This window comes from Lemur catta, chromosome 9 (assembly GCF_020740605.2).
Source record: "Lemur catta isolate mLemCat1 chromosome 9, mLemCat1.pri, whole genome shotgun sequence".
Taxonomy (NCBI): domain Eukaryota; kingdom Metazoa; phylum Chordata; class Mammalia; order Primates; family Lemuridae; genus Lemur; species Lemur catta.
The window spans coordinates 94,411,311-94,427,118 of record NC_059136.1 but is presented as its reverse complement, the minus strand read 5'-3'; the positions used below and the strand labels follow the sequence as shown (position 1 = coordinate 94,427,118).

The 15,808-nt window shown below is 33.4% G+C and overlaps 1 protein-coding gene across 5 annotated transcripts in view; it reads right to left on the bottom strand.

Moving 5' to 3' along the window:
• Positions 1-664: 664 nt before the first annotated feature.
• Positions 665-15,808, bottom strand: part of TMEM68 (transmembrane protein 68) — a 39,638-nt gene continuing 24,494 nt past the window's right edge. For 2 of the 5 annotated variants that reach the window (XM_045560820.1, XM_045560822.1), the window contains 3 exons: positions 11,401-11,461; positions 9,112-9,251; positions 665-2,020 (listed from right to left, as the gene is read on the bottom strand). In XM_045560820.1, coding sequence (XP_045416776.1) covers positions 1,916-2,020; positions 9,112-9,251; positions 11,401-11,461 — 306 coding nt within the window. In that variant the 3' untranslated portion in view covers positions 665-1,915. Of the gene's footprint in view, positions 2,021-9,111; positions 9,252-11,400; positions 11,462-13,982; positions 14,274-15,808 lie in introns of those variants that run through there. The other 3 variants (XM_045560823.1, XR_006737188.1, XM_045560821.1) reach the window with 3 other exon arrangements.

Genomic DNA, 15,808 nt, shown 5'->3' with positions numbered 1-15,808 from the left:
AACAAAAAAGCTTTTAAATAAAATAGTAAAACTTAAATACTGTAAAAATAATAGCTTTTGCTATATTAGCATTCAATGATTTTCTTTCTTCAGTTTTTAAAATGTAATGGTTGCCCCCAAACAATTTTCTCATTCATTTTGTGATCATTTTATTCATTCATTCTAGAAATACTTATCAATTTTAAACAAAACACTGCTCACCGCTGAAGGGAAAAAAAACTCTGCAAATAATCATTAATGGACTCTTTTCATTGACAATGAAATTAAAATGTATTTATTACATTAGAAAGTAAGGTTTATTCATTGTGGCTGAAATAAAAGAATATGATTGTGAGTGAGAAATGTGTAAAGAATAAAATAATAGGATGTGAGGGCGATCTGGCTATGACATCTGTCACCACATTGATCGCCAGGGTTGATTTGGCTGATCTGGCTGGGAGGCAGGTGTCCCCTTCTTCCCTCACTGCTCCATGTGTGTCCCTCCCGAAGCTGCACACTCAGGCGAAGAGGACAACCTTCCCCCATAGAGGAGGACCGGTCCTCGGTCAAGGGCATACGAGTAGCTGCGCTCCCCTGCTAGAACCTCCAAACAAGCTCTCAAGATTAAAAACAATAAAAATCAGTTTAAAATGCTAAAAAAAAGTCACATATGCAATTTCGAAAATGAATTGCAATTCAGCTTTATTTTTATGTTGTTTAATTTTATATACATTACACATATCATAAATACACACTTGTAATACAAAAATTTATACAAAAACCCAAGTAATCTAACATCTTAAAAAGGGACAGGGAGATACTGCATTTGATTTCTGACACCTTTCTGCTTAAATACTCCTTAAATTCAGTTTTCAAGAAGACAACAAATTAAAAGCCATTAGTTTTTCAGAGGGCTTTGTGTTCACATAAATTCATCATTCAAGTATATTTTTATTGAAACAAAAAACCATTTCTCTGGTTGCAATTTCAAACTGGGTAAGCCATGATATTGAGCAAAAGCAGAGAGCTCTGCTTTCCTCAGCTTATAATCAGCTTCTAATGCACGAAATGCAGAGAAGGACAGTAATTTTTAACCCAACAGTATAAAATACCATATCACAGGGCTGACAACACACAGCACACTCTATACTGTTTGTTTACAGGCTCTCATTAAAAATATAATAAATACTAAAAGTAACAATTAGAAATTTTACTTTTCCTAATTTTTCAAAAATTCAATTTGAAAAACAGTACATCTTTTCATTGTACTTGGCCCCTGGACATCATACATGAAGGAATAATTTTAACATCTGATGAACAAAATATATACATAACTCCTAAAGAATTCTCATATGGTTTAATTAATTCCATTGTAATTTCTACTCAGCAGTTATCACAATATAAAGAACTTAAAAATAAGATTCCTCACCACAATACTATCATGTTTTTAAAAAGTGTATTATTGAGGCACAAAAACATTACATGACTTGCCCAAAACCATGAAGGGAATGAGGTAACATGAGATAAAAGCATGTTTTTCTAATTTAAGTGACCACACTAAACCCTACCTTAAGCCATCTTCTAAAATTAGCTCAGGGCAAAAGATATAGAAGTTAGATGCATTATTCAGGAATGTTTGTTTAACCTAAACTGCCATTATTAAAAAATTTAACTTTATGAATCTATATGTTTATCATACACTAGGAATTTATAAATAAAATATGATCATTTTCTGAATGATTAGGCATATGAGTTACTATTTGACACAATTGATTGCAAAAACAAAATTGACAATACAATTTTAAAACAAATTGGTTCTATGAAAGATGATTAATAACATGATTTTTTTAAAAAATACTAATCATAGGACCTACAAAACTTAGAAGATAGGAACCTCAGATGCAAACACATTAATATAAATGTATTAAATCATCTTCTAATTGACCTTTTGTTTTCTATGAAAACGTTCTAACAATGCACTCATAATGTTTCCTGGTATTCTTTGGTGCTCATCAATCAAAGCTTGAAGAGCATTCTTCGTCTATTAAGAAAACAAAAGAAAAACCATTATTCTTTTAGATCTCAACATAGATAATTTATTTTGTAAATATTTTTATACACTACTACTACTTTCAAGAAGTCCTCTCTAATTTAGCCTCCACCTCCTCTCAGAATTAATGATTTCCTTCTCTGTGCACCCACAGCATATTTCTTATACTTACTGTATTAAACCTTGAACTGCAGTTGTCTGCATGGCTATTCTCCACATCAGACTGTAAGCTCCTTAAGATACATCTTAGGGCCAGGCATAGTGGCTCACACCTGTAATCCTAGCACTTTGGGAGGCTGAGGCGGGTATCCCTTGGGCCCAGGGGTTCAAGACCAATCTGGGAAACACAGTGAGACCTCATCTCTAGCAAAAATAAGAAAAATTAGCCAGCCATGGTGGCACATTCCTGTAGTCTCAGCTTCTTGGGAGACTGAGGCAGGAGGATCGCTTGAGCCCAAGAGTTTGAGGTTGCAGTGAGCTATGATTGCACCACTGCACTCCAGCCTAGGCACCAGAGCGAGACCCTGTCTCAAAAAAAAAAAAAAAAGACACATCTTAGTATTTTTCTAGCATTGAGCACAACAATGCCTTCCACAGGATAAACACTAATATGAACTGAGGGGAAAAAAAAAAAAACAGAAGAAAAACATGGTAGGAAACGTTCTAGTAGGCAAATGGAAGATTCAGTCCTTTAGAGCTGTTAATAAACTCTAGTGTATTTTCCTCCCATCACCATACACACCAAACAATTGTGTCAGGCAGTGTTATAGGAAAGAGTGATGAAAACAAAGAATGAACTGATATGCTTTCACTCATTATCTTAATTTCTAGACAGTTTCACAGGAAATTTAATTAAGTCATAGCAAGGGAAAAGTCAACTACAATATATCAAGAAATCTTCTAAAGCTATTTATTTCTACTACATTTGTGGTAAATTTCAACAACTTTTATTTTTAAATCAGTTTATGGCTATTTAAAATTTTTATTAATGTATGTACATAGTGCATGCATACATACACATACATACTTCCTTTTTAGACTCTAACCTTTAAATAAAATTAATAGACCTTAGCCCAAAGATATATTTTAAAAATACAGCCCTATAAATCACACTTTTCACATCTCTAAAATGAAAACTACTTCATACAGTTATCATAAGGATAAAACAAAACTGAAATAACATCTTCAGGTACTTAGCACAATGACTGACACTGTGTGTGCTAAGTGTTCCATGAAGTGTGTTCTAGAATTTTGCTCATTTATTCAGAAAATATTAGATGCTTTGCAAGCTATAATGTTCATAAAACAAGTCTCTAATCTCAATGAGCTTGTAATTTAGTAAGAAAAATCAAGTACAAACTAATTAAAATGTGAGATCATTTGTGATACATATCATCTGAAATGTGAAAAGAAAATATTCAGCAGTTCAGACTTGAGAGCCCACTGGGTGGGCAGGGACCAGGGGAGGCCACATGAGCAGGGTGCTGTTTGGTGTGGGTCTCTAAGGACCTGCAAGATTTCAATAATGGTGAAGGAAGGAGCACAGGGACAGAGAGCACAGGAAAACAACTGTGTAAGGCACGCCAAGGTAGCCAGTTTGGCTTAAGTTTCACGTACATATTCAACAGCTGAGTGTTATGAGGCTTTAGACTTAGGTTTCAATTTAAGCATGAAGGGAGTTAAATAACAAGGAAAAAAGAACAGACTTTGTTTAGTATGAACTGAGGTGTCAAAGAAGGATTTTTGGGTGAAGAAATATCAGGGCTGTGCATTAAGAAAATGCAACTCTTGGGAAGATCACCAATGATCCCTTTCTTTCACTAAGTCCAATGGACAGGATTTTAATCTTCATTTTAGTTGACCTCTCAATCACCACTTTTTTGTACTCTGATTTGCTTCTGGAACCTCACACTCTCCTAGTTTTCCAACAGCTCTCAGGTTTTTCCCTTTCATTCTCTGTTTGCAGATTCATTCTCCTAAAAGCAGGCATTGATTTATTCTCCAAAGGTTCAGTATCTCATCCATTTCCACAGCTTCAGTTACCATCCATTTGCTGACGACATCCAAATTTCCATCGTCAGCCCTCTCAGCTGCAGACTGGTATGTTCAATATGTCTTCCCATCAATGTTTTAAAGGCACCTCAAACTCAACATGCTTAAGACTAAACTAACATTCTTTCCCCCTCATACTCAGTCCTTTCCTGAGTTTCCTCCCTATTTCAGCAAATGATACTACCATGAATCTACCCAAGTAAGCCAAAAGCTAGGCGTCATCCTTAAAAACTCCTGCTTCTCACGCATAATAGCTCAACTATCGGCAGTGCCCATTAGTTCCTGGACACCACTCAAATCTATCCACCTCTTTCCATCTTCTCTCTGCCTTAATAACACATGTACATATAAATAAATCCGTATTTATATGTGGGTGTGGACGCATGTATATGAATGGAGAGAGAGGGGGACAAAGAGACAGAGACATGGAAAACATGGAAATGGAACAACAGGGAGATTAAGGCTGAGAGAACTTTAAGGGAGTATCTCAAGAGTCCTCTTCAGCATTGTTACAATACGCTTTAATTTAGATTTTTTAAATAGTGTTTACAAAATGGCTCTGTTCTACAATCGAATGCCATTTTTTAAATGAGGTTTCTACTTATTAATATTAATTTGAATGCTAATAATTTCAAATTTGTGATAATCCAGGAATCATTATACTATAGTTTATGCTTATGTTATTTATCAATAATGAAGAAGATTGGAAAATTATGACAATACAGTCACAAAAGGAGAATCTCAAGTATTCTCTATTTCAAGTATATTTTAGTTTAATAATGTCAATTTACAGAAAAATATATCATTTATCCAAAGTGACCCTGCTGCCTAGTGGGCAGAGCAAGAATTAGAACCCATATTACTAAAATTCCAGGCCAGAATTTTGTTTTCCCTCTCCATTACCTTTTATTTTGACCATAAAAATAGACCGTATTCATAAAAAATAAATAAATAAAAATGAACAACAACCACAACAAAACAAACAACAAAAAACTGTTCCTAACTAGGTCTGACCCACTTAACTCCTAATATTAATAGGTAGGCAGGAAAAAATTTTAAAAGAAAATAGAATTCAATTATATCCTAAAAGAGAACGCATTTGTTAGGGAGCAGCAAAGGACTATGTTATATTAACAACAAAGTGTGTGGGGGGCAGAAGCAACAGCAAAGGGTGAGGTCGCAGCTTCAGTGCAGGGTTCTTAGGGCTCTTAGGAAGGTGTCGCTTCAGGATGAAAGAAGAGTCATGTTGTGTGGTGAACATGTCCTGGCTCTAAAAGCCAAGGATTTACTTTCAGGACATAGGACAGAACTAAACTGTCACTATACTTAATGAACCAGTAGAAGAACTGGAGGACAAAAAGACACATAATGTATTGTTAATGTTACCTTTGTGAAACTTCCTGCATACATATCAGCTGCTCCAATCTCATCTAATCTAATATTACAGCTGCTTCAGTTGTAGATCTTTTTCTAAGTGACTGAACTTGGTAAGTCCTAGTATGGCAGGTGCGTTACAGTCACTCATTCCTTCTCCCTACCAGGCCCCTCTTTTCCGGGCCATCCTGTGGGATGTGCGGGAGCCGCTTCCAAACAGAAGCTTGAAGGGCAACCTCATGATTCTACTCCTGACCTTTCCTTCTACCACTGAATGGCAGTGTCCCACACAGGCTCTCCTTTCATCCTGAAAGCCAGTGTGAGGAAGACATGGACAAAGCTGCAGCTGAGCCTCAGGGGAAATACAACACTAACAAGAAGTACATTTTACTGTGATGAGCCTCTGAGATTCTGTGGCTGGTTGTTACTCCAGCACAACCCAGCAAAGCTGACTGAATCACCCCATTTTCTCATGTGTAAAACAGTGATAATAAAGTCCACATTATACAGTTGATGTGAAGATTAAATCAGACTGTGCATAAAAAGAAATAGTTATCTTTGTTTGCAGATGATATGATCTTATATGTAGAAAACCCGAAAGACTTAAAGATTCCACAAAAAAATAGAATAAATTCAACAAAGTTGCAAGACATAATGTCAACACACATGAAAATGAGTTGTATTTCTATACACTAACAATAAATAGGACAACAAAAATGGAAAATAAGAAAATAATCCCAATGAACAACAGAAATGGAAAATAAAAAAACAATAGCATCAAAAACAATAAAATAATTAGGAATAAACTTGAGGAGAAAGATTTGTACATTGAAACTATAAAACTTGATAAAAGAAATAACAAAAAATACAAATAAGTGTGAAAACACACCATGTTCACAAATTGGAAGACTTAATATTATTAAAATGTCCATACTACCCGAAGCAATCCACAGATTCAATGTAATTCCTGTAAAAATCCCAATGCCATTTTTTGTAATAATAGAAAAAAAATCCTAAAGTTCTTATGGAATCTCAAGTGTTCCCAAATAGCCAAAACAATCCTAGAAAAGAAGAACAAAGCTAGAGGACTAATGTTTCCTGATTTCAAAGGATATTACAAACTTAATTTTATTTCTTCCTTTTTATACATAGCTATACCGTAATCAAAACAGCGGTACTAGCATAAAGACAGACAAATACTCCAATGGAATTGAACACAGACCGCAGAAATGAACCCTCACATATATGGTCAAATAATCTTCAACAAGAGTGCCAAGACCACACAATGGGAAAAGGACAGTCTCTTCAGCAATGGTATTAGGTAAACTAGATATCCACATGCAAAACAATGTATACAGGCCGGGCATGGTGGCTCACGCCTGTAATCCTAGTACTCTGGGAGGCCGAGGCGGGCAGATTGTTTGAGCTCAGCGGTTCGAGACCAGCCTGAGCAAGAGCGAAACCCCATTTCTACTAAAAATAGAAAGAAATTATATGGACAGCTAAAAATATATATAGAAAAAATTAGCCGGGCATGGTGGTGCATGCCTGTAGTCCCAACTACTTGGGAGACTGAGGCAGGAGGATCACTTGAGCCCTGGAGTTTGAGGTTGCTGTAAGCTAGGCTGATGCCATGGCACTCACTCTAGCCCAGGCAACAGAGTGAGACTCTGTCTCAAAAAAAAAAAAAAAAAAAAAAAAAAAAAAAAAAAAACAATGTATATATAAGGTAAGGTGGATTCTTATTTTACACCATATACAAAAATTAACTCAAAAGGGATCAAAGACCTAAAAATAAGAACTAAAACTATAAAACTCCTAGAAAAAAAACATAGGGGAAAAGCTTCCATTGCAATGAATGTCATAACGATTTCTTGGATGTGACACCAAAAGCATAGGCAACCGAAGTAAAAACAGACAAATAGGACTGTATCAAACTCAAAAATGTCTGCACATCAAAGAAAATAATCAACAAAATGAAAAGGAAACATACAGAATGGGAGAAAATATTTGCAAATCATATATCTGATACAGGATTGACATCAAGAATATATAAAGAAATTCTACAACTCAACAACAAAAAAACTCAACTAAAAATTGTGCAAAGGATTGAATAAACATTTCTCCAAAGAAGATATACGAGATGCCCAATATCACTAATCCTTAGAGAAATATAATCAAAACCACAATGAAATACCACCTTATACCCATTAAAATGGCCACTATAAAACAAACAAACATCAGAGAATAACAAGCATTGATGAGGATATAGAGGAATCAGAATCCCTATGCAACTGCTGGTAGGAATGTTAAACAGTACTGCCAATGTGGAAAACAGTTTAGAAGTTCCTTAAAAAAATTAAAAATCAAATTACTACATTATCTAGCAATCTCACTTCTGAATATATATCCAAAAGAATTCAAAGAAAGATCTTGATAACTGCACACCTACATTCACTGTAACGTTATTCACAACAGCCAAGAGAAAGAAACAATCTAAGTGTCCATCAACAAATGAATCGATATAGAAAATGTGGTAAATATATAAAATGGACTATTATTCAGCCTTAGAGAAAAAGGAAGAGACAACATAGATGAACCTCGAGGACATTATGCTAACTGAAATAAGCCAATCACAAAAAGACAAATATACTGATATGAGGTATTTAAAGCAGCAAACTTTTAGAAAAGTAGAATGGTGTGATTGCCAGGGCCTATGGAAGGGGGAAAGGGAAAGTTGGTGTTCAATGGGTATAAAGAGTCAGTTTTGCAAGATGAAAACATTCTAGAGATAATGTTGTTCAACAATGTGAATGTACTTAACCATACTGAACTATATGCTTGGTGAAGATGGTAAATGTACGTGTTTTTTTAACCACAATTTAAAAATTTGTAAATAAATCAGACCATATATATATATATATATGTATATATACACACACACACACACACGCATGAAAGGCTGGTACAAAAGTTATAATCAAAATACATTCATCCCATTTTCTAAGTGATTCAATAACATGACATTTATTGTTTTTGTAGTGTTACACTCTCTGAAAGTATAATAATAGCAAGCTAAATGAATGGTCTTTTCTCATCCTCATCTTCCTTGATCTCGCTTTTTTAAAAACTTCACCCACTGACTTCTATCACACAAATTGACTCCTTTTCTTATCTCTGCCAGTTTCCTTTCAGTCAGCGTTGGTTGTTCTCCTTCCTTGGCCTACCCTTACATGTTACCTCTCCTGCAGTCTGTCCTCATTCCTCTTCCTTCTCTCTCTAACCTGCTGGTAAAGCTTAAGGCTTCAGTAATTGTCTCAGTACAAATGATGTCAATCATCGATTCTGACTTCCCTTCCAAACTCCAGTTAAAATATTTCCAAAAACCTAAATACACTCCTAGCTATCCTGCAGGTAACTATAAATTCTATCCCTGGCCTCTACCCACGAAATGTCTGTAGCACCACCACCCTCAAATCCTGCCCCTAGAGACAGTAAGTCTCCAGAGATTGACAAATGTCCCCTAGGGAGTTAAATCACCACTGGTTGAGAACCACTGACCTAGAACATGCTTGTAGAAAGAATAAATAAATTTTAAATATAATAATCAAAAATAAAAATCTGTCCTAAGACTAAAAAAGAAAAAATTGATTTACCTTTTCAGTTAATTCTTCTGCTGTTACCTTTGGATCATATGGAATGGGATCACCTAAATAGGTCCGTAACTTCACTGGAAAACCTCCATACATTGGAGCAAATGGATAGCGAAATTTTTCGTAAAGCCACCTAAATAATCCTGTTTCAAAGTAAACAAAATCATTTTAATTGGTTAATTAGTCTGACCATGTAGTTGTAAACTTTCAAATTAATTATGTAAGTCTTATAGGAAGGTGGCAAAAAAGTATCACTTCCTGGCAATTAATATAATATTTTTTTAAAAGAGGAGATTTTCATCAATTGTAACAAAGGTACCACATCAATGCAAGATGTTAATAAGAGGGGAAACTGGGGGTGGTGAGGAAAGATATGAGAATTCTTTGTACTTTCTGCTGAATTCTTCTATAAACCTAAATATACCAAAAAGTCAATTAAGTTTTTAAGCAGATGAGCTTTTAAAAATATGAGAATTTAGAAAGGCAAGTCAATTATTATTACTGCAAAACAAAGGGTAAAGGCTGCTACCAGAAGCTAGAAGCTAAAAAGTCTAGAGACTCACAAATAGGTGACTTACATGAATAAAAGATCAAAAATATTATAGAAATAAATTTATGTAACATGAGACTACTGATGCAAAATAAAAACTAAAAATATTATTGTAAATCAGGAAAAATAAAACTAACATATCAAAGCAAAGAATTACTAATGCCATTAACCAAATCTAAAATTTAACAGGATTAAATAAAAAAGTGGTACTAATGTAAAATCAACTGATAGACTAAGTTTAAAAAAAAAAATCAAAAACATTAACAAAGGAATCCAAAAAAGACAAGCCACGTGGAATACATTGTCATGGATTATACTGAAAGCTGAAAACAATGTTTACATATGGAAACACAAATGGACCATAAGACCCAAATCACATACACAACATCACTAGATATTAATTTTTGAAATATTTAATTTTAAAGTCAAGAAAAGTCAAAATTTTAATTTTGATTTTAAAGTCAAAAAGCAGTCACAATAAACTTTAAAAACAATTCAAAATTTCTGGAATAATTTGAATTGTCACTAAATTCTAAAGAAATGAGCTGAGAGAAAATTAAAAGAAATAATTCTGTAACAAAAGTAAAACATCACATCAATCTGCCTTTCTACTTCAAATTTTTAAAAATGGGGGAATAAATTAAGACTTAAAAACATAATGGAATATGAACAAAATAGCAATGTTATCCATAAAAGAAATAACAGCAGCTTAACACTCTTCAGAAGGGATGTGGATAGGAACACTAACAATAATAGTGCTGGGGATATAAAATATAATCAAATATACGACAACATATAAACCATAGGGTACATACACAAACTTTGAAAATTTCAAAATAAGAAAAGACATTGTAAGGAAAAAGCACAATCATTAATATCCCTATAACTGGATTAAAAGTTTATTTTTAATCAATAAATTAAAAATAGGTAAAAAATTTTTTTCAATGTAAGTGTATTGTGGTTCAAAATATTAACAAAAAAGAATAAGAGTGACAAAAATAAATCAAAGCAAATGATACTTCCTCAGATAGTTAGTCTTAATTCAGTATCATATTGTCATTCATTTTTAAAGCTGTAACTTCTGGGTTGAGTTAAAAAGATAGTTTGGAGAGTTTGTAAATTTGTTCTAAACCTCATCAACATGGTTTAACACAATATATTAGATAATTTGCTCCAAAATTTTAAAAAGCTCATTTAAAAAGCTTCAGTATGTATGATATTTTCAACAAAAATATAACATCTAGGAACTACCATTACTTAGAACCAGTTATCATTTAGACTTTTTGTTTTAAATTAATTTATTTATTTTAGAGACAAGGTCTTGCTCTTTTGCCCAGGCTGGAGTGCAATAGCATGATCATAGAGCTCACTGTACCTGCAGAATCCTAGGCTCAAGTGATTCTCCCACCTCAGCCTTCTCAGTAGCTAGGACTATAGGCACACACCACCAAGCCAGGCTAATTTTTTTTTAAATTTTTGTAAAGACAGAGTCTCACTATGTTGCCCAGGCTGGTCTTGAACTCCTGGCCTCCAACGATCCTCCCACCGTGGCCTCCCAAAGTGCTAGGATTATAGGCATGAGCCACCACACCTGGTTCATTTACATTTTAAATACAAAAATATCTAAATAATATATCTATTTTCTAAACTTAATAATTCAAAAGGATTTCTTATAGGGTTTTATAAACCCAAATATTTTAAATATTGCATTATAATTAAAAATTGTATGAATCAGAACTTACTTGTTCCTCCAAGTGATCTAAATCCTTCTCGAATATTTTGTGTAAACATAGGAATAATGGGCTAAAGAAAAGGAGAATCTGAATTAAAAAGTAAATAATTAATCTATTAATCAAAGTCTCCATTGAGTAATGCAAACTTTTTTTTTAAGAGAATAGGCATACAAATTTATTAGCGTTGCACGGGGGGAAATCACGCAGTGATTACCCCCTAATGCACACTTTTGAGGGCCTATTTGAGGTTATGAAAATAAGATATTTTAAAAATAAAGACATGCTTGACTATTTATCAGGCTAAATTCAACTTGATCATTTGTGAAAATATAAATTGGAAACACTACCCTCCAGTGGTAACGTATAATATTTCATTTACCAATTTTCCTAACATTCCACATAAAACCTAGAAACCCAAATAGAGATTACAGTAATCATTAACTTCATTAAGTAAAATGAATGTGGTAAATTACATTGGTTTCCGTGGGCTACTGAATAGCATGCTCACTGAAGAAAAGTTGCAAGGTAGAGAAAGAGTCTCTCTAAAGGGGAAATTTATATAAATTTAAATGACAGGTTTTAGCAAGATGCTGTCATGGAATTAGTGAAATTTTTTGTCAGCCTATTAAATCTAAAAAGTTCAGCATCAACGAAAAGTAAGTATTAATACACATGGCAAAAAAAAAAAAAGGAAAGAATTCTTCATATTGTTCATTTAGGGGATTTTTGTTCACAAGTTCATCATTTTTAGTTTTCCATGAATATCAATGATTAACTATAATTTTTAATAATGAAGACTTTAATAAAAATCATAAAATAATGAAGTATCAAAACACCATGTAAGGAGGTCATGCCACTGTGAACAAATGAAGTAGATAAAAAAGTGAATGGAACACTTTAAAATATATACATAATATACTGAATTAAATGATCTTTTAGAATAGATAAAAGTGTGGGGGGAGTATCATATTACAATCAACCATCAGTATATGCCTATTACTTACTTAATGAGCAGGGTTTGAGATATTTAAATAAGCTGATATTCACAGTTGTTCCTATTCAGCTTTGGAAAACAATAAAATACGGTAGGCTGACGGAAAGAGACTACAGGTATAGCTTTCTTCATAAAACTTACCCCCCCACATGTAACTACCCGACCATTTATTTTATTGTCTCTCTCCTCTCACCAGAAGGAAGACACCTGATATATTGCAAGGACATTGTTTTGTTCACTGCTGTATCCCTAGCTCTTAGAACAATGCCTGGAATAGACCAGGTGCTAAAAGAAAGTGTAATGGGTGAATTAAAGAAGGAATGTATAAACAGAGCAGACAGATAATGAATTATCTGTACTCTTTGAATACAAAGTTCAGAAACAGGCAGCAACAATCTCAAACCAATTAGGAAAAAGAGGGAACTCAGGTAAAGAAAAGCAGTCAGATGAAGAATTTAAAATTTGATGGAGTTAATTCACAAAGCTAATCCATAAGAAGATAAAGTTCACTGAACTCTTCAGTAGAAAATTTACATTGTGATCTAGGAAATCACCACTAATTTTATAAAATAAAATGAATGGCTGAAATCCTAATGTTTTAAGTAGTTATAAAATGTCCTTAGCATTGGGAACTTAAAATGTCCAAGAAAGAACAGAAATCTTCCAGCTCACATGTACACCATTTTGTCTCCTCTGACCAGCACTGCTGGATTTATGTTTACTGACTGGCATGATCCTAGAAGTCTGTACTGAAGTATGCACTTTTTAAAGACTATTTGGGTTAAACATCATTTCTTAAATAGCTAATGCTCTGGAGGCTGGACATTTCTAGAGCCCACTAAACAGGAGAAAGCTTACCCTAGCAGGATCAGTGTTCCAGGTTATAGTCTGGGCATACAGTTTCTATGCATTCAAGCTTGCATCCTTACAGGCACAAACATTGCTTTATTACAACTTGATCTTGTAGTACAATTATTCATTCCCTTCCTTATGCACACTTTGTACACAACGTAGTTGTATTAGTCACCTAGAATTCAATTGTTTACACAAATAAATGTGTCTCCGTATGTCTGTGTATGCATGCAAGTAAATAAGAGAGAGAGAGAGAATGTCTATGTTTAAAAACTATTCTTGGGGAATCAGTTTAGCATGGTCTTGGAGTTTTAACTCTGCCACTAAAAATATAGGAAGCATTGCACAAGTCACTTACCATGTTTCAGCCTCACTTTCTTCATGTATAAAATGAGGATAAATAATAATAATTTTCCCTATCTCAAACTTTTTTACGGATTAAGATAATTCATATAAACAACTTTACTGAATGAAACACAATATTATTTTCTTTTGCATCGGTTATTTATTTTCTAATTAGGCTAATTTTTCCCAACTTAGATATAAAGTTAGCTAAAAATTTCTTATCAAAGTCAAAATTCTCAGGAATTCACAAGAGTGATTTATATCAAAAAGTTTGTCACTTTCAAATAAACCTTAAATACTTTCTACCAATATTTTGTGAACATAAATTGACAATCTGACTTCTTCCCCTTTAATTTCTATTACTGCGGTCACAATTCGAATGTAGTTAATCCTGTAACAATAGTCAAATTTTTGCTCATAACTTATGATGATTTTGTGAGGCTTGTTAAGGGATTTTCCATATGGGACACTTGTGCCATTTACAACTGTATACATATATTACTGAAAGATTTCCCTCACTTATCTGGGAAGCCCCTTCAGTCTCGGATGTCAGCAGACTCACTGTGAAATGTAGTCAGGGATGGCAACAGCACCAGTTGCCTGGAGTCCTGAACTGTGCTCTGCTCTGCTGCTGCCTTGCTGTGTGACCAGATCCCTTCCATCCCTCCAGCTCTCTGTGCCTGAGTCTCATCTGTAACATCGGAATAATTGCGTATGTCACCTCCTCACGTACAGGAGTACCAAGATAAAGCTTTTAAAAGTGCTACAAGATGTTGGGGTGGTACAATATTAATCAAACTTATACTGGTATTTTGTAAGTTTGTAGCATTAAAGATTTGTTTGTTTTAAGCTTATAAAAGACTATTTCTTAAATCTTCTGAAGTTTTGTACAAAAATTTTAAATTATCTAGATTATTTTAATTATCTAGAAACTCAAGAATCAGAAAAAGAGTTTTTTTCTCTCCGTATTATGTCTTTTTTTCAAGCCTTCTTCCAAACAATATGTTGCTCAAAACTGTAAATTTAAGAATGAGGAATTAAAATCCTATGATAAATTTGTGTGATTTCAAATCTATTTTTGTCATTTTTAATCCTAAACTTTTGAAGAAAAATCTCTTCAAAATATAAACTTGAAAAATGAACCTTCTTTGATTAGGTTTTTAGTTTTTATCATTGTTTTAACACACATTACATTGGTTATTGTTAATTTTTCTACAACTGCATACATCCTTTTGTATTTTGTATTATTCATATAGTCTTAAGTTTTTGTTTTCTACATCAGTGCTTAAGGTTAAGTAACATGTACTATAAATTAAATATCACTAACACTATTAACATAAAGTTAAAATTAAAAGGCTCCTTTCCACTAGTGTTTAATATTCTGTGTTTAAAAAAATAAATTCAATTCAACAAATACTTAAATTCTACTCAATGCTGGCCATTGTATAAGAGACTTAAAATACACAAGGACAGCCTTGTCCTCAGAGAGCTTATAATCTACCAAAGGCTAGTAGTATTTAAATTTTTATGTTAATTATGAAATGGGCAAATACATTAACTTGTAGTAGGATCTTATTATTAAAGTACTATAGTAATAACTTCTAAGAGTTACATAAACATATGTATAAAACAGAGGTCAATGTATTTTATGTTGTAAACTTTGCAATTAAAAAGTAAAGAGAAAACATCCATTCTTCTTCAAATATTGCTCTTGGGTTAGAATGAGTCATCCATAATCTTTTCCTTTTAATTAGCAGTCTGTACTTGCAGGATGGGCAAACTAGGAGTGTAGACTGGTCTTTTCATGTGGCAGCAATGGGAACACAAAAACCTTGAAATGTGAAAGTTACTGGCAGCAGTCTCTAACTAATTGGAAAAACAACAATACTCTATCAAACATACTGTGATTTTTTTCCCCTAACAATCTAAAATAAAAAGAAACAGAAAACAAAGGGGAAAAATTCCATAAGTAATAGATAAGTATTTCACAGGATAAAGTACGATGTGGAGACCAAAAAGCTGAGAAATACTTTTCAAAAGCGAAAGAAAAGAACAAAATGGCATTCACATCCTCCAGTCTACAAAGTAGATAATTATAATGTATCCCAGAGGAACATTTAATTTTATTGACAAATTCATTTATAAAGTCTTTTAAAAATATCTAAATTACACCAATATCTATTTCTTATCTTTATTCACATTATTAGATAGGTGACTGCATTTGCT